Here is a 20,227-nt window from a genome sequence, read left to right as displayed (position 1 = left end):
CAACATACATATATAAACGCACACACATACGCAGAAAGAAATACATAAGTACGTTGTGACTTATACGCGGCAGGCAACAAAGCAAAAAATAAGAAAAAGTCCGCGAGAGCGCGATAAGCAATGATGGACAAAAAGTTCGGGCATCATTCTCCGAATATTTCAGAGAGCGAGAGAGAGAGCCGCTGCGACCCCCGCACAAAAAGGTCCTTCTCTCTCCTTTGGGCGCTCGAGTACGATCGTTGCGCAAGGCCAATGGCATCCTCGAAGCCGAATGCGTGTATATGTGGATATAATGCGTGCGCATATACATCGAGGAGCCATGCACAGCGATAACTACCTGCGCTCGAGCCCGGCACAAAAAGGCTCTCACGATTTATACATATAGGTGTATACGTGTACCTTGTTTTTTATACGTGTGCACCTATGCTGTGGAATATACACGAATCCACTCGAGCAAACGCACACACAAACACCAACAGTCGGGAGCGAGTTCGAGTCGCCAAAAGCACATATATATATGCGAGCACATAATTCGGGGGATGATGATGATTAGCGAGAGATAACTACCTATAAGAATGAGAGGGAGAGAGAAAATGAACACGTGATTATCGCAGCTTTTTAGGCCCGGCACTGAGTGCGCGCGGGGCGTGGATATTTGTTTATAGCGTTTGTATTTCGACTTTTTTTTCATCTTCGTTTTCCTCTCTCTCTATCTCTTTCTTTCTCTCTCCCTCTTACTCAGCGGCGATTATTAACTCGATCTTTTGCGAGTTCTCTCTCTCTCTTACTATGCGCGCGGAAAGAGACTTTTTTCCATTCAATCGAACGCGCATACACACGCGTACAGCATTTTATATCCAGAGTTCTCGGTATGTCTGTGTGTCTAAGTGTGTATAAACACTTGCAACGATCGTTATACGTGCATTTGTCCGTTCTTAAAGCGATTTTTTAAAAGGGACGCGGATAATTGGAGCGAGCGAGTGAATATTTGTCACCGTGTTCGTCGAAATTATTTGTCCGTTGGCGCATACGTACGCGTTATATAGCTCTGTAAAATTTGTTGCGGGATTCGACGATACAACTCGTGCTCGTCTCGGGGGCCCTTTAAGCGCAAACCCGTACATAATATTATATATAAAAAGGAAATAAACGTAAAAAGGAGCGCGCGAACGAATAGAAAGAGAGAACGAAAAGGAGGTAAAATAAAAAGAGAGAGACAGAGAGAGAGAGAAAGAGGAGCGACGCGAAACAGCCGCAGAAACGTTAATGATTGTTCTCGAAAAGATGTCAATTGCCTGCGAACAATGCATTAAAAGGCCAAAAAGATGAGCGAGGAGAGAGGCTTATGATTATAGGCACGTTTAAAATACCCGAGTATTATAAGCGACACGTGAATTTGAAAAAATATTATATGATCACGCGCGCCGACGACGACTGGTCCGTTTGTTTCTTTTTTACTCCTTTTTTTTCGCTCGCTTTTATATATCCCGCACGCGTACCGAACAACTATTAATATCGAGTTTCGAGGATCGACTTTGTACTCGACTCTCGTAAAGCTCGAAGGTATTGGACAATATTGACGTATCTCAACTAGTTTTTCCGCGCGCGAGATTATATTTATGCAAATGACGTCTAATGAGGCTGTTATAGAGGAACAAGCGCCACGCCTCGGTATATTAAGTATACACACATGCATATACACACACACGGAGACCGGCATCCCCTTCCTGTTAGCGCCTTCAGTGAGACGAGTGCATAATATAAACATAATATCTAATTTTGCCGTGCGCGCGGTGAAAAATTCATGTGTGCACTGCACACAGGCTACAGCAGCGACGATATCCGGCAAAGTTCGTCGCCGCCGTCCATGTATAATGCATGCGAGGTAAAAATAAGGCTCCCATCGTAGAGAGATGAAATGTCACCACTTCGAACTGCTGCTGCTGTTAGCTGCAGTGTAATATGCGTCGGAGAATTAAGCATCGCTCGAGTTGGTCTGCGTGGCTATGGTGGTGGTGCTCTGGACGCGAGCGCGTATATCCTCTATATGAATCCTCGTCGGAGATCAAGTTTTTCTGCAGCTCACATTCGCTCAATCGCTCTCATACCCACACACACACACACACAAACGCATAGTATATATTCTACACACTCATAAGCGCAAGCACACATATGCACATACATCGAGACGCACACACGCAAGCGATTTCCTGGCACGCAGGGGAACTTCTTCTCTCTCTCTACTCCGCGCGATGCCCTATAATACCTTCGTGTGTGCACCAGCTCTCTTGGCTGCGCAGACTCTCGTTTGGATCTCTCTCTCTTTCTCCCATAATACGAGTATCCTATGTATCTTTCATTCTTACGTGTGTGCGCGCGTGTGTGTAGCTTTGCGAGATGCAGCACGATCAGCACACGAGCAATAGGCAACTCACAACGCGCTTGGCGGCGTCGGCAGCAACGGAGAGATCTACTTCTCTCGCTTTTTTTGTCGTTTTCGTTACGTTTTTTTTATCGTTCCTCTTTTTTGTCGCCGTTGCTATATTCATTCAAACGGAGACCTTCTGCGTGTCAGTTCTGTATATAAATCTATATAAGAAAGATAGATTTTTACGAAGCTGATCGCGTGGAAGCCGTACATATTTACTGCCTTTGCTTTTCTGACTGACTGCAACTAACGACGACGACGCGCGAAGGACTTTTTGCAAGATATATATTATATATATTTTTATATAAAAATACGCGAGACGACGAGAGCTACCATAACGCTGCGTAAGGCACGTATAATGCACGCGTATTCCTTTTATGGCGCGTATATGTATCGTTGGGGAAATTACGTCGAGTGTCGGATAAATTTTCTCTCCCGCAGATCCCAGATGGCGAGGAGTTCGTAAAAAACACTCGAGTTCGAATAGATCGTCGCGATCCTGTATAAGACAGCTGTGGGATTTATTATTATAAATATTATTACAAACGATAGCGTGAAAAAAAACTCAACAGACCAAATAATTGCCAGGCTTAGCCAACGACGAGTTTATGCGTAATACGCGCGCAGACGTGCGTGCTAATGACCACTCAATCCAAGACTTTTGAACTCGTGTTTCGTTCGCGCGACGCCCACAATTATCCTCGGCGTATTCGCGCCAGACTCTCTGTCTCTCTAGACTCAATCTCTGACCTCGGTTAATTTTATTTTGTCTCAAAATGAAATAAAACACGTAAGGCTGGGGTGAATAACAAAATAAAGACGGAAGTGTCGTGTAAATACATGAATAATTTTACATCTTGTACTTCTGCACTGCTAAATTATCAAATGCATTTCAATAGAAAAATAATAACTGTTTTTTTTTTTAATTTTTTTATTTATTTGAATGATATGAAAAATCTGCCACATTTAACAAGGCCAAACATTGAAAAAATACTACAAGTATGCTTATCGACTCTTTGAATTTTGTTATACAGTAGCTAAGCAAGTATGGCATAAATCCATGTTGTTCATTACCTGCTCGATGATCATTTCGCAGCAGAGAATCGGCAGCTGTTGGCCCGTGAGCGTCAAAAAAAAGTCCAGTGCCCATCGACGAAAAAATCCTTTCGATCGTATCTCGTACAGATGCGCAATCAAAGCATTGTTAAACGTTATGCGGGAGAGCCAAGAATTATTCGCGCGTGCGAATTTGAAATATTCCCCAGGTGTGATTAATTTTGCCGCCTCTTTGGGTGGAAACTGGATCAATTCGTAGAACGACAGATTCGGACGTATCATTCTCTTTTTTGCTTCTCTCTCAAGTACCTTGTCATTGTACCATTGCTTATAATACCACGGCGAATCGAACAATTTGTACTTAGTGAACAAATTCATGATTGTCAAGGCGTTGCTTTGGCCCAAATTGTATCCTTCTGTCTCTAGGCGCTCGACGATGGCCAGCAAGCTCGCAGCTACTTTCATTTTGGAATAAACCAATATTAAATGATTTCCAACTCTCTCGTCGAACTCGCTCTCCGTGGGAAAGACAAGAGTAGACAGATCAACGCCATAAGTCAAGATTACATCGATAGTTTCCGGCAAAAGATTCGCCACAGCTAATTGCAATGGGGTCCGACCCATGTGGTCCACGGCATCGACCTTCACCAGCTGATTGAATTCTTTATTTATCTTGAAGAATATCTCTACAAAGTCATCGTCGTGGTATCTCTGGCAAATGATGTGCAGAGGCGTCGATCCCTCGGAATTGGCCAAATTCGAATTGGCGCCTTTTCTCAACAGTAATTCGAACAAGTTTTTGCGATCACAAGACAGAGTCACTTGCAGCGGCGTGTCACCGAATTCGTCTTGGGCATCGACTTGCAGCGGCTGATATTTTTCGTTGCCGAGCTCGAACAATATCTTCACTAAGCCGTCGTCGTCATATCTCTTGCAAATGATATGCAAAGGTGTTAATCCGTTCTTGTTGGCCAAATTCGGGTTGGCGCCGTTTCGCAGCAGCAATTCGACCACGCGTCTGTTGCCGCATCTCAGTGCGGAGTGCAGCGGCGAATCGCTCGTTTCTTGCTCGAGACAATTGGGATCCTGCCCGAGTTCGAGGAACTTCTCGACGACATCGTCGAGGCCTAACTCGCAAACAACGTGGAAATGTGTTAAGCCCAACTCGTCGGTGTAGTTCACGTCGAACCTGTCGTATATCTCAAAAAGTCGACGGACGACGGTGTCCCAGTTACGGGGCCTGCGTCTTGCCGCGTGATGCACTGCTGTAGTAAGAAGCAATATCGGCTTGCCGTTTTCATCGAGGTCGGGCTCGTTCTTGTATCCAGTCTTGATCACGAAGTCAATGACCGATTCTGCCCAATCAGAACTCAAACAATCTTTAAGAACCAAGTTGATTTCTTCAGGCCGAAAAATATCTCGGAGATTTGGAAGTTGGCCGTGGCATTTTTCATTCAAGACATGAAATGCCACAGGAATGATATTTCGTACTTCTTCGATTTCCCAATTAAAGAATCGTCGTCGGAACTCTTTCAATACTTCGAAACAATTTAGATCATTTTGGGCCATCGTTCCACACACTCACATGCAACACACAGTCACTCACGGTATGAAATACTTTTCACTTTTTTCACGCGAATCATTCGTATCGATCGAATCGATGTTCTTTTTGTTGTCGACGCTGCGGCGACGTAACCTCTCGTGACCACTATACTAATATTTGAACTCTACGATGTTTAGTGAGCTACTGTATCGTTTGGCCGTTACACTAATACAAATGGACCAAATTGCGTCGAACACTCACAGCGAGAGCAATGCAGGCAATCGCGAGACTGAGATTAAAGCGATGCTGCATAGACGATACAAAGATTCGAGCGTCGAGCAGGTCCACTGCCAACTGCCACTTGCCGCGACAAAAGCGAGGGAACGGGGTAACGACCGTTGCTGAGTGCAGACCAGTCACAGCGCGTCAAAATTCTGTCGCGTTCGATCGTTTGTATCGTTTTACGGATGAACTTTTTATGACTATATTTATCACGTGTGAAGCAGTTTCCCCGCCGAATAAAACTAATCTTTCTGCTCACACCCTTATAAACACATATTATGCACATATTACGCACTCGATTAAAAAATGTAACGTACAGAAGGTATTTTGCAATCGTAGAAAAAAAAGTGTCTTTAATTTGCAATAATGCAGCGGCGTGGCACGAGTCATGTACTTATACTACTATACTAATTATTCCGCAGTGCATACGTGTATGTGTGTGTGTGTGTGTGTGTGTGTGTGTGCACACACATCGCACAAGAAATCGCTTCTCTTGCAGCGTCAGGATCGAAGCATCAGTCGAGCAAGAGCTGCACACTGCAACCGATTAATCGCTCATTTAATAATGTATTATAAGCTGCTCTCTCTCTCGTTCTCTCTCTCGCGAGCTCGGCTTTCGAGGCAAAAAAAGAGGTGTGCTCTCTTCGCTCATCTATATAGATATATGTACAAGACCGGCGCATCTCTCTCTCTCTGTCCTTTCACACTGTAAGGTCTCATTATGCAACAATCTTTCCCTTTCTTTTGCTCTCCTCCCTCTTTACGCCTCTGGTTCATTACCCCATCGCCGCTGCTGCGCTCGCTCATCCACGCACACGGACGCGGACACACACACACACGTATACACACGCACACTGATGTACACACGTATAATGAAGCCCGGGAGCGTCTTCTTTCTCTCTCTCTCTCTCCGCGCGTCTTTCGTATGAAGTTTTGAGCGTAGCGGAAGGAGTATTACTCCCTGTGCAGTATATATACTGTGTTGTGCACCGCGTGGGAAGTGTGTAGCCCGCGCGACGTGCATTACAACGCACAGACACACACTACGACGAGAACACACGTACGTGTATCGAAGCACAAGTGCAAATCGCGCTGCGTCCGTGTGTGAGTGTGTCTGATGACTTAATTCGACTCTTTTTTTTTTCATTCCCTCGCTCTTTTACCTTCATATATACCCGCACATATACATGCGTGTACACCTAGTCGTTGATTATGCAAATTACTCTTATATACGAAGAGAGAATGAGAGAGAGAGAACGAAAGACAGACAAACAGGCCAGGCGAGCTTTATTTATTATGGCGCGCGTTTCGAGGAATCTTTGAAATTCGGAGGTCACGAGCAAGCTCGCTCGCGCGCACGCGTTAATTGTTCTTCAACAGCAGCAGCAGCTCTATATGTAGTATGTACTCACTGCTGCAGCGCACAATGCAAAAGAGTAATGAGAAGAGCTACATATATACCCTCTTCCTATACATTTTAAGCAGTGCTCACGGTGCACTCGGCAATTGAATTTATTTCGCCTTGATTCTACGATTATTATATCGCGGCGTTCAAGAATTTATGGCTTCCTCTAAGTAAGGCGCGCTCGCGTATGTAACATACATAAATACATCTTGTCCGATTTATAATTAAACGACAACGTATAGAAAGAGAGAGAGAGAAAGAGCTCGGATGATAATAGATACGTTACAATTCGCTAATATTGATTATGCACACAAACATAAGCGGAACGAGAGCTGCGCATTGAAATTATTATTACGAGACATGACGTACACCGACGTTATCGAGGAGAGAGAAAGACTTTGGAGCGCCGACTGTATGGCACCGCTAATGAGACTATAAAGAAAGCTTCGCTATAGACCCATACACGTTTATGATATTAATGCGTTGTCGGGGGGGCCCACCGAAAGCGGACTTCATATCGATACAATTAAAACTGACTTAATAAATAAAGGCGCCGTTATGAGCGGGCCAATTACCATAATTCCTTGCGTAATAACAAAGCTCGTGTGTGCAGCTGCTCTGCACGCGAATATTGTATCAATCAATTTCGATATATATATAAACTTTCACCGCGCCGAGTTCAATTCGATATACAGATATAATAATAATATAATATGAATAGAGAGAGAAAATAATGCAGCAACTGCTCTTACCTTGGTGGAGAGGGTGCTCGGCTTGCCTCCGGCCGCCACAATGGCGTAGACCTCGACCTCGTACCAGTCCACGCCGGCCTCGCGGTCCAGCACCGCCGCCGTGGACAACACTCCGCTGCGCACCTCCACGTCGAACAGTCGATCGGCTTGGCGACGCGCACTACTGCCGCTACTGTACGCGGTCACGTTGGTCACGTAGTACTCGAGCTCCTCGTTGGAGCGTCGCGAACGGGCCCTCAGACGCACCACGCTCGTGCCCACGGGCGAGTTCTCGTGGACGCTGCCCTCCAGACGGCCGCCGTGCTCCCAGATCGGCGAGTCGTCGCCCTCGCCCGGCATGATCAGGGTGAGCTGGGTCTCGCTCGAGCGACGCTCCGACTGGACGGCCTCGTCGGTGGCGCGTATCCCGACGCGCAGTTTAGACACGCGATCGAATAAGTTTTGGTGGCTGCTCGTCATCGTGAGCATGAGGGCGCCGCTGTTGCGATCGACGCGAAACAGGTCGCTGCTGTAATTAGCCTCCGGTGTGTCTTTGGGCTGGCGCAGCAGCTCGTAGGTGACCAGGCCGTTGCTGTTCGAGTCCGGGTCGCGAGCCTCGAGCTTCGCCACCTGCATCTCTTTTCCGGGAAGAAGAGCGTCTTGGCCGCTTCGGATCGGCAATACAGCCGCGGACATGCTGTAGAAGGTCGGCGCGTTGTCGTTGATATCGGTGACGATCACTATGACGAGTTTCTCCGTGGACAATCGAGTCTGCGGAGGTCTGGCCGAGTCCGTGGCTACGATCGTCAGCTTGAACGTGTCGATCTCCTCGCGATCGATCGGCAGCAGCGTGTGAATCACTCCACTGGTCGGATTGATGCCGAATCGACGCTGCTGATCCTCGGGCTCTTGATGGCCGATGGCGTAGGTGACGACGCCGTTGTCGCCCGAGTCCGGATCCTCGGCGGTGACCGTGACCACGGGACGATGCACCGGTATGCCCTCGACGATCTGCCGGACGATGGCCGTGTTCGGGAAGACGGGCGCGTTGTCGTTCACGTCGATCACCGCGACCTCGAGGGTGACGCTGGAGCTGAGCCGCGGGTGGCCCGCGTCGCTGCACGTCACGTTCAGATAGTAGACCTTGAGCTCCTCGTAATCGAGCGGCCTGCGCAGATAGAGGGAGCCCGTGGCCGAGTCCAAGTGGAAGGCGTCGCGTCTGTTGCCGCCCGTGATGGCGAACGAGAGCTCGCCGTTGGCGCCGAGATCGGCGTCTCGGGCTCGGAAACGCAGCAGCTCGACGTTGATCGGGGCGTTCTCGGGTACCGAAATCGAGGCTTTGGTATCGATGAATTGCGGCTGATTGTCGTTCTCGTCGAGCACGTCGATGTGCACGAGGGCACTGGAGCTGAGCCTCTGACTCGGCACGGGCGCGGCGTCCTGAGCGACGACGGTGAGCTGATAGCTGTCGCGCTGCTCGCGATCCAGGGCCCGAGCCAGACTGATCTGTCCGGTGGCCTCGTCGATGCTGAATCTACCCTCGTCGTCGTTCAGCAGCGAGTAGTAGACGTCGCCGTTGAGGCCCTCGTCCGCGTCGCTCGTGTAGACGCGCACCAGCTGCGTGCCCGGTGCCGTGGCCTCGCTCGCCTGAACCTTGTAGGGCAACCGCTTGAATTGGGGCGCGTTGTCGTTGACGTCGATTATCTGCACCTGCACCTGGACCCGGTCGCGCAGTCTCACCTCGGCGCCGTTGTCCTCCACGCTGGCCTCGAACGCGATCACGCTGCCCCCGCCGCCCGTGGACTGCAGCTTCTCCCGGTCGAAGGATCGCAGCGACCTGACGAAGCCGGTGCGTGGATCGACCTGGAAGTCTTGCTGACCCGGGGCGAGAGAGTAAGTGAGTTCGGCGTTGCGATCGGAGTCGCGATCCGAGGCCAGCAGCTTGCCCACGAACGTGTCCTCGGGCTGATTCTCCAGCAGGCGGAACGAGAAGCTCGAGTTGGCGAACTGGGGCGCGTTGTCGTTCTCGTCCAGCACGTGCACGACCACGGGCACGCTAGAGCTGCGTCTCTGAGGCGTGCCCTGATCACTGGCCGTAACCTCGAGCGCGTAGTAATTCTGCTCCTCGTGATCTAGCGGATTTTTCACGTAGAGTTGGCCGTCGGGAAATATGCCGAAGCGACCCTCGACGTTGCCGCCGCTGATGTGATAGTAGACGCGTCCGTTGGCGCCCGAGTCGGCGTCCTGGGCCGCGAGCCCGAAGAATCGCTCGTTCACGGGGGTCGTCTCGGCGATCGAGGTCTCGTAGCCGTCGAGGTCGAACACGGGCGTGTGATCGTTCACGTCCTCGACGAGGACTCGTATACGCTGTCGGGCCTGCAGCTGCTGGGGCTGACCCGCGTCCGTCGCCGTGACCTCGAGATTGAATACGGTGCCGGCCGAGCGTTGCTTCAGTGGCTTGGCCAGGTAGACGACGCCGGTTGCGTCGGCGATGCGAAACTGCTCCGCCGGGTTCTGGGTGAGCGCGTAGGTGATTCGCGCGTTAGCCCCGGCGTCGCGATCGCGAGCACGAGCCAGACAGACCTCCTGGCCGACGGCGGCGTTCTCCTTGAGCAGCACCTCGTCCTCGGGGCTGGGAAATTCGGGCGCGTTGTCGTTGACGTCGAGCACCGTGACGTTGACGCTCGTCAGGCCGTGAGCCAGGCCGGCCCGGGCGAACACTTGCAGACCGTAGTGCGCCTGCTCCTCGCGATCCAGACAGCCCGCCGTGCCGATGGTGCCGGTGAACTCGTTGATCTTGAATCGACCGCGTGGATCGCCCTGGACTATGGTGTAGCTGACTTTCGAGCCGTCGTGCGGTGACTGCACCAGCTGCACGTTGCCGAGCTCGCGCTCGGCCACCAGGCCGTTCTCCGAGCACTCCTCGGGGTTCTCGGCGATCTTGAACTGGTAGCCGTTGGGCATCTTGAAATCGACGTACTTGAGCTTGTCGCGGCGCGCTATCTCGACCAGGGCGTTGCGCTGGGCCTGCTTGTCGCCCAGATCCTTGGCCGACACCACGAGCTGAAAGATGTCCTTGCTCGACTTCTTGAGCGAGTTCTGCAGGAATATCTCGCCGGTGCGCTCGTCGACGGCGAAGAAACCGTCGCCGCCCGACTCGAGCACGTAGCGGATCTGCGCGTTCTCCTTGGCGTCCGGGTCGCTGGCGTGCACCTTGCCGACGCTCGCACCCCTACCCACGTCCTGGGCGATCGGGAAGAAGTAGCTGGTCGGATAGAAGGCCGGGGCGTTGTCGTTGACGTCCTCGAGGCTCAGCAGCACGGTGGCGGTGGAGCTCTGGGGCGGCTGGCCCTGATCCCGGGCGATCACGAGGATCCGGTAGTCCTCGATCTTCTCGCGATCGAGCGACTGCCTCGTCCACAGCTGGCCCGTCAGCTGATCCAGCGAGAACTGCTTGGGATAGTCGCGCTGGGTGGCCGGGTGCAGACTGTAGGCGACGCTGCCGTTGGTGCCCTGGTCGTTGTCGATGGCCGAGAGGGTCGCCACCAGACGATTGGCCGGCGTGGCCTCGGACAGGGTGACCCGCACCACCGGGTGCACGAACTCGGGCGCCTCGTCGTTTTCGTCCAGGATGGTCACTCGCAGATGCGACGAGGCAAATTTCGGATTGGGCCCGCCGTCCCGGGCGGCGACCTTGAGCTCGATGCTGCCGCGCACCTCGCGATCGAGACTGGCCCGGGTCGTGACGAGGCCCGTGTTCTTGTCGATGGCGAACCAGGCCTGCTCGTTGCCCGCCGCGAAGTCGTAGAAGATCTTGGCGTTGAGGCCCGTGTCGGCGTCGGTGGCGACGATGCTCGCCACGAAGCTGCCCACCGGCGCCAGCTCCGACAGCACGCACGAGTACTCGGTCTGCTGGAAGACGGGCTCGTGATCGTTCACGTCGTTCACGTGGATCACCAGATGGGCCACGCTCGAGCGAGGCGGCTGGCCCCGATCCTGCGCCAGGATCGACAGATTGTACGTGGAGATCTCCTCGCGATCGAGCCGGCCGCGCACCTGCACGATGTACAGAGTCTCGCTGCTCTCCACGAGCTGAAAGTGGCCGAGCTCGTTGCCGGCCAGGATCTCGACGCGCACCTCGCCGTTGGCGCCCTCGTCCGGATCCTCGATACTGACCGCAGCGACGATCGAGTCCTGCGCCGCGTTCTCGTCGACGGTGGCGAAGCCCGCCGTCCTCGGCACGTAGGTGAAATTGATGCGCGGATCGTGATCGTTGGCGTCGAGCAGCTGCACCGTGACGTAGGCCCGACTGTGCTGCGAGGGCGAGCCCTGGTCACGGGCGAACACGGTGATGACGCAGCTCTTGGGGCAGCCGCCGTTGGCCCGACCCTGTTGAGCGCAGGGACTCGGGCGCTGCGGACAGTCGAGCGGCGCCTCGGCCGTCGTGATCTCGCCCGTGTCCGCGTCGATCTGGAACTGACGCCTCTCGCTGTCCGGCAGGTAGTAGGTCAGTCGGGCGTTGTCTCCTGCGTCCCGGTCGGTGGCGTGTACGCGGAGCACGTGCGAGCCCACGGGGGCGCTCTCGTTGAGCCGAGCCACGTAGTCGGCCTGCTGGAACTGGGGCGCGTTGTCGTTGACGTCGAGCACCGTCACGTTGACCTGGAGACAGCCGACGCGGGCCGGTCGGCCGCGATCCCGGGCGCACACGTTCAGATGGTAGTGCTCGACCTGCTCGCGATCCAGCTTGCCCGTGGTCTCGAGGTGCAGATAGGTGGCTGCGGCGGCGTCTACGGACTCGACGTTATCCGCGTTGGCCGCTGCGCTGCCCGTGACGAGCAGACGGAACTTGTCGTCGACGTTGCCCGAGACGATGCTGTAGTCGTCGCCCACTCCGTTGGCCGGGCTGTCGCGATCCGTGGCCAGGTCCAGCAGGCTCTTGGTGCCGACCACGGACGACTCGCTGAAGCGCACGACGATGCTCGGCTCGGGGAACTCGGGCGCGTTGTCGTTGACGTCGAGCACGAGGATGCGCACCTCGATCGGATAGGTCGGCTGCGAGGACAGCACCACGAGGTCGAAGCGATCCGCGGCCAGTGCCTCGCGATCCAGCACCACCGCCGTGCGAATGTCGCCGCTCAGCGGGTCGAGGCCGAACTCGCGCGGCTGCTCGTTGAAGCGATAGCTGAAGCCCGGCATCACGGGTATGCGGCCGACCAGAGTGCCCACGGGCTCGCCCTCCTTCACCTGCAGCTGGACCCGCTTGTCCACGGCGCGACTCTGCATGGCGAGGTTGATCTGCGTGGTGGCGTCGCCGCCGGCGCCCTGCACCGAGCGCCTCGGCACGCTGCGCAACGCCTCGTTCTTGAAGCTCGTCCAGCTGCTGCCTGCGTCGACGGTCGCCGTTGTCGTCAACATTAGCAGCAGCAGCTGTAATATCAGCCACCATGGCATTACTAAAAGTCTTCTCAACAACATCTTTCTACTCCTTGTTTTCGTCCTCATCTCTAATAAATCTTTTATCGCTCTCTCTTTCTATTTCTTCGGCCTCGTGGGCCTTCTTCTCTAGCAGACCAGCAGTGTCTGCTACCTGTGACAGTGCTTTATCATTCTGTCAACGCACTCGCTCGCACACACACACCTAGACGGCTCGAAGGCTTCAATTTCTCGCAATAGTGCCGGCTGCTGCAGTCATGTTGCCGCTGCTTCTGCCTATATGCACGTGTACAGCGATGCACTGCGCGTGACGGGCCAATCCGACACCGGCTTCATATTTGCCGATTTTTCGAGTGCAAGAATTTAAACAGCGGAAGAGTTTAAAATCTTACAAGGATTATAATCCACCGCGATGATTCTCCGAAATTCGATTTCGTCGAGTGCCGAGAAGAAGAAAAAAAGCACAGCAACGAAACGAAGTATAAAAGACCAGAGATCGGAAAAGAGTCACTTCTGCACGTGTATATAAATAAATATACACCGGCCAGAGAGAAAATAAAGTCACGAGAGAGAGAGAGAAAAGCTCGTGGTTGTAACACTTATCTGACAGCGGCTATCGTGCTCTCTCTCTCTGGCAACGCGCAAGGGCAATATAATGCGAGTGGTTGTATTCGCGTAATTCTCGCCGAAGATCTCGCGCACGAAGGACTTCAAGCGCGCAGCAGCATAGCACAAACTTGAAATTCCCGAAGGGCGGCGATTCGCGATTTTGGCATACCAAGAACACGCGACCGGCTGTGTCCCCCACCTCTTTTTCTTCTCTCTCACTTGTATTTTTTATTTTTATTTCGAGAGCCTCCTCTCGCGCGTCTATACGTACGATGATGATGATACGTATATATGTATGAGCGAGAGAAGAGTCCTGGCGTGTGTCCGTATATACGCTGCACGCCCGGCTTTCTCTCTCTCTCTCTTGCTTCTCCACAGACGCGCTGTGTATAATGTGTGTATGTGTGCTGGATGCTGTTGCTATTCTCCTTTTTTGCTCTCCTCCACTTTAGCAGAAGCCTCTCTTAGCTCGGCTCCGCGGAGAGAGTAGTAGGCACGTATACGCACTGTGCAGCATCGGCCGAAGACGAGCCGCGAGAGGAACTATACACACATATTATATATATACGTGTGCTGTATATATACAACATATATAAGCACGCAGGTAAAAATCACAACACAACACACCAGCGATGTATATACAAAGTCGGAGTGAATCTCTCTTCGAAGCTCTCGTCGATGTATTAAATTAAACTTTTTCTATTACTCATCGTTCAAAATCTAAATTTTTTTGGATCACGTTTTGATTACTAACGAAAGGGGATATAACACACGCGATTATTTTTTACTCGGTTAACACACGCGCACTGTACTTAGTCACTTGTTTTTCTTCGATGGTCGATCGATGCGCAAAGTACTATCAACGATGCGATCTGTATACGAAAAATCGGTTACGAACGATCGATAACCTCACGCGACTCTTTTGGCTCGAAATACGCGTTTAAATATACACATATATTATATATAATCTGTCTCGCGCGCGCACACACCAGCAGCTACGGATTTTGCTGCCCTTACACACTTCCTCTCTGCTCGTTTATATGTATATAATGTATACGAGAGGAGCGCGCGCACCTCTCTGCCTCCTTCTTCAAGGCCTGACCCAACTTGACTGGAGACCAGTCCCTGCAGCGCAGCATGCGAAAAGTGCAGAAAGCGGACGGCGCGCCAGCGGCGGCAGCGGTCCCCGTATATAATAATATTATACGGTATATATGTGTGTGTGTGTGTGTGTGTGTGTGTGTGTGTGCGCGCGTGAGTGAGTGCAAGCCTACGATTCGCAAACGAAAGAGGGCGCACAAGACCGAGAGAGGACATTCTCGAGGCGAGTGGAAGAGGGAGAGAGCGAGAAGCGAGTCCTGCTGCTGCGGCTGCAACCAACGCCGTATAGTCCCTCTCCGATCTATCGGACCCAACGGGCATTATTGCCTCTCTCTCTCTCTCTCTCTCTCTCTCTCTCTCGCTCGCACTCACCTGCGAGCGCGCGATTCTGCGCCTATACCATAGGCACTGCACGCGGCAATAATAAGCGCCGAGTGTGTTTGCGTGTATGTAGGAATCGCGTGTATAGTTTTACGCGCTCGTACATGTGTGTGTGTGTGTGTGTATAGCGTTCTTTCTCCCACCCGCTCGTCTTATAGGGCTCTTTTTGTCTCACTTCTCATGTGGACCGGCAGCAATATACCTTCGTGTGTGCGAGTGTGTGCGTCTGTATCCCCTCATCGCGCGAGCGAGGAGCGTATACACACCTACATCTCTGTACTATAATATGTATATGCAGCTCATACCCTGACACACAACTTATGTCTCGTTGCAATATACGTACACCTATATATCTATACATACATACATACTATATGAACGCGCGCGCTCTCTCTCTCTCTCTCTCTAGCACTGCGCCAAGAGATATACCTTTTGCCCTCGAGGAATCGCGAGCAATGCGGCTCAGATATGCAAGATGGCTGCACCGACGCGGGGACGATCATTTGAGAGAGACGGAGAGGGACAAGGATGCGCGTCGCAGCACGTGTGCACACTGTACGTATACAAGCAGGCCTGCCTATGCATCCTACAATCGGAAAGTACCTTCCACCGCTTCACGGCCATGTAGCTGGGAAAATTCTGAGTCGAAAGTTCCTTTGGCGTTTTTTTCTATTTTCAATAATAACCGAGATAATCGACGTAGTAAAACGCTAAAATTTATGAATGAAAGGTCCTGCGAGGATTCTCGCTCGGCAGTTGTTTTGACGAATGACAACAAAAGTATTGATGCGCTCCAAAATGTAAACAAACAAAGCGAGCGCGTGTGCCTTGCTTCCGACACATCGAGCGGGGTTAGAATGGCGACATGTCGAATGCATAAACTTAAATTCTATCTCGGCGTAGTAAAAAAACTAAGGGTTTGATAAATTATGAGCGACACGATGAAAAATACCCATAAAGCTCACCTTGTGAACAACCTCAAATTCGGACTTTCATCGAATACGATAATATTATTAGTTACTGGTGAAAAATGAAATATTTTTTTCAAAAAATAAAGAAAATTACAGCTTCGAGAGCGAGCTACCCATTTTACCGACGTAACGAAGCTGAAGACTCGACACTTTGGCCCGAACTTCAAAAAAAATACGATTACCAAAATCTTAAGCTCGAGAACAGTGTGTCTCGTAGCAAAACTTGTATTTTTTTGTGCCGTTTTTCCTGATTCGTTCGTCGAGTAAGAAAAATTTATTTTCTACGAAGGAGTCTGAGTGGTAATGACGGACTAAGACTCTGGCTTGAATCACCGACCCATACGAGAACGCGAATAGAAAAACAGAGTGTTTTTTTTTTCGAAAAATATCGAAATATAAGCTGCGAGGGCGAGCCGCGCGTTTTTTCCGATGCAACGAAGCTGAAGATACGACACTTTGGCTCGAACTTGAAAAAAAATACGATTGCCAAAATCTTAAACTCCCACAAGTTTGCGAGATCGATAACGGTGTGTCTCAGAGAAAAACTTGTATTTTTTTCTGTTTTTATTCCTGATTTGTTTTTCGATTACGAAAAGTCGATGCGTAGTTATCCGAGTTAAAATGACTTATCTAGACTCTGGCTCGAATCACAGATTCAGGCGACGATGCGGATACGTAAACGTATTTTTTCTTATTTTTTTGGAAATTTTGAACTATCAAAACTTTGGGTTTAAAATGTTCCGCACAATAATATTTCTAAATTCAAGCCTCCCCTCTTGCAAATTTTTTTCTCCGGCGTAGGGATGCTTAAAAAAAAAAAAAAAAATAAGAGAAGAACGACCTTTTTTTCGTACCAGCATAATAGTTAAAATAATTATATAGTATATATTATATAGTATAAAATATTTTTATGGTACGATGTATCTGTTCGTCGCTTGATTTGAATTCGTTTGTTTGATTATTATGTTTATGCGAGCGTATTCGTTTTCCGATCGTTCATTGTTTCTTGCTCTTTAATACGCGCTTGCATTGTATGTGACGAACTTTGCGATCGCCGTCATAGGTTAGTGCTTTTGCTGCTCTCATAAATCAACATCATTTGATTCAGTAAGTATATTATTAACTAATCTATTATTATTCAATATCCTTGGTCATTGATTTATGTTTATTTATTAGTCAATAAGAAAATAATGGCTGGAAATAGAGTGAGAGGTGGTGGCGATGTCATTCCCCGTCTGCGCCAGACCTACACGGCTCGAGATTACGCCGAAATGCTTTATATCTACGGTGAATGTCATCGAAATGCTGCCGAAGCTGCCAGGGTATATGCCGAGCGATTCCCCGATAGGCGTCGTCCAAGCCATCACGTGATTCTGGGAGCTACGCTTCGCATCGAAGAAGACGGCAACGTCATTCCTCGAAATCGTCGAGGACCAGGTCATGGTGTTGCTGGTGCTCCTGACCGTGATCCTCGCGGGCGCGACGAAGAACGAGTTTTAGGTATTACGATATTTCTCTTTCTTCCACTATAATCACTGTATCAACGCTGTAATACACATCTGATCTCGCATGCATTTACACATTTATTTTGGCATAGAGGAAAAACGCATTTTTACTTTTGGATCTATTTCTAGCTCGCATTCGTGAAGAACCTACTACGAGCATAAGGAAAATGCAGGCAGATCTGAACTTGCCTTACCACTTCATCCAAAGAGTGTTGAAGCGCAATAGACAACATGCATTTCATTACACGAAAGTGCACGCGCTCCGACCTCAAGATTACGCGGCTCGCCTATTATTCTGTCGTCAAATGTTGGATAGAATAAACCGTGATCCTCAATTTTTAATGAACGTGCTGTTCACGGACGAGTCGACGTTTGGCCGGGATGGCACATTTAACTGTCACAACAACCACCATTACGCCGAAGTCAACCCCCACGTTATGGTGCAAACCAAGCACCAAACACGATTTGCGGTCAATAAATGGGTTGGCATAGTGGGAGATAACATAGTAAGTTTTTCTTTCCAATTTGATCTATCTTAGCGTTATCGTGCTGCTTAGGTAGAGCAGTAAAATGTCACCACAAACTCTATTCAGATTGATATTGCTTTGGATTTTGGGACAACTAATGCTGCTTCGACGTGCGAATAAAATTAAAAATAATTAATTATTTTTTGAATATAATCAAAAAATATGTATTTTTATATATTTCATTATTATTATTTTTATTCGCTCGCCGATACAGCATTTGTTGCTCCGAAATCCGAGGCAGTATCATGTCAAATCGAGTTTATAGTAGGACTTAACTGCGCTGCTGGCTGGAGCAATACGAATCGCTGTAAGACATTCAATTATGAATAAGAATAATAAATTCACGAAAAAATTTAAATTTAATTATGACGTAATTTATTTATTTTAGATAGGACCAATTGATTTTCCGATTCCTTTAACATCGGGGTTATATTGCCACTTTTTGGAAAACGTTTTGCCACCATTGTTACGAAATATGGGCGAAGATCAACTAGACGATATTATATACCAGCATGATGGGGCGCCACAACACACGGCGAATATCACTGTCCAGCTGTTGGATGATTTGTATCCTGGCAGGTGGATTGGTCGATCCAGGCACAGGAATCACCAGCCGATTATAGTCTGGCCAGCCCGTAGCCCAGATCTCAACCCTTTAGACTTTTTTTATTGGGGTTCCATTAAGGATGTCATTTATCGGACGGAAATTATGAACATCGATGATTTGGAGAATCGCATTGACAATGCAGCTGCGATGATAACTCCTGAAATGATGGAAAGTGTGCGCCAAAATTTCGTAAAACGATTAAGGAAATGTGTTGAACGAGAAGGAGGACACATTGAGCAATTTTTATAAGATTATTTATGAATATAAAAATTTAAAAGATATAATGTCAGTTTTGAAGTTTAAAAAATGTATAATAAATTGTTCCATGTTTTGTTCTTATCCATTTAGTTATTGTTTTTGATTGTGTGCTTGTGACTTTTGCACCGGGATGCGTGTGTTTGTGCGTGTGAGTGTGAAGTGTAAATGAACTCGTGTGTATGTCGTGTACTTGTGCGTATGAATGGGACTGCATGTTGAGTGTATAGGTGTGCGAGTAGAAGCTGTATGAGTGACCTGCATGTGTGTGTGTGTAAATGTTCTCGTGTCAGTGTATGTCGTGTACCTGTGCGAATGAATGCGACTGCATGTTGAGTATGGCTGTGCATGTGTGTGTGTGTGTGTGTGTGTGTGTGTAAATGTTCTCGTGTGTATGTCGTGTACCTGTGCGAATGAATGCGACTGCATGTTGAGTATGGCTGTGCGAGTAGAAGCTGTATGAGTGACCTGCATGTGTGTGTGTGTAAATGTTCTCGTGTGTATGTCGTGTACCTGTGCGAATGAATGGGACTGCATGTTGAGTGTAGGTGTGCGAGTGGAAGCTGTATGAGAGACCATGACCTGTGTGTATGTTTAAATTTTCGTGTGTAAATGAACTTGGGTGTATCTCGTGTACATCGACGTGTCCTAGGAACGTAATTGAGCTTCGAGATTTTTACACGCGAAGCATTTAACTTTTTACACAAAATTTAACTTTAACTATTTTATTATTATTTTATAAAATTCATTTCAATGCATAATTTAACGTTTCATTATAATTTCGAAAAATAATTTATTTTTGGAAGTAATCATAGGACAACCTAGAAACGGGACGCTTTTGCCTCTTAGGTCTTGTGTTCTCAAGATTTTCTTCCTAGAAACATTAGAATTGTTTTCAAATATAAATGAAACAATAAGAGCATCGTTACGGTAAAAAGTAATCTCACTGGCAATGATGAGGAATCGTGTGATGATTCATCTCGCAATTCTTGGTTATCAGGGGGATTTTCAATCAGGAGTTTTTCGTCATTTTCAGCAAGCTGCTCACATAGTTGAACATTTAACTCTTTTTCTAATAATAGTTCATCCTGTAATTATACATTAACATAATGATTACAATCAATTTGAAATAATAATATATCCCAAACATGTATATTTACATTTAATAATATGTATCCGCGGCAATATTTAGGAGTCGGCATCGGCTCATTGATTTTTCTTGCATCGAAGTAGGTCTGCAATAGCTTTTTTGCCAAGAAAAAGTCTTTTTTGGATGGATGATTACCCAGAGCTTGAACACATATGTTATTGACCAAATCCAGGTGGACTGATGGTTTGTCCATTTTCAGTGATTTGATATGAGTCACCAACTTAATTTTTTTTTTATTTCGTC

General features: G+C 49.0%; 1 protein-coding gene across 1 annotated transcript in view; it reads right to left on the bottom strand.

Moving 5' to 3' along the window:
• LOC106655318 (cadherin-related tumor suppressor) overlaps window positions 1-12,728 on the bottom strand; it is a 142,250-nt gene extending 129,522 nt beyond the window's left edge. Inside the window, exon 1 of the mRNA XM_023461832.1 lies at window positions 7,467-12,728. Coding sequence (XP_023317600.1) covers window positions 7,467-12,728 — 5,262 coding nt within the window. The remainder of the gene's footprint in view (window positions 1-7,466) is intronic.
• Window positions 12,729-20,227: the final 7,499 nt, after the last annotated feature.

Source organism: Trichogramma pretiosum, unplaced genomic scaffold (assembly GCF_000599845.2).
Source record: "Trichogramma pretiosum strain Unisexual culture from Peru unplaced genomic scaffold, Tpre_2.0 scaffold12, whole genome shotgun sequence".
Taxonomy (NCBI): Eukaryota; Metazoa; Arthropoda; class Insecta; order Hymenoptera; family Trichogrammatidae; genus Trichogramma; species Trichogramma pretiosum.
This window is presented reverse-complemented; position numbering and strand designations above follow the sequence as displayed.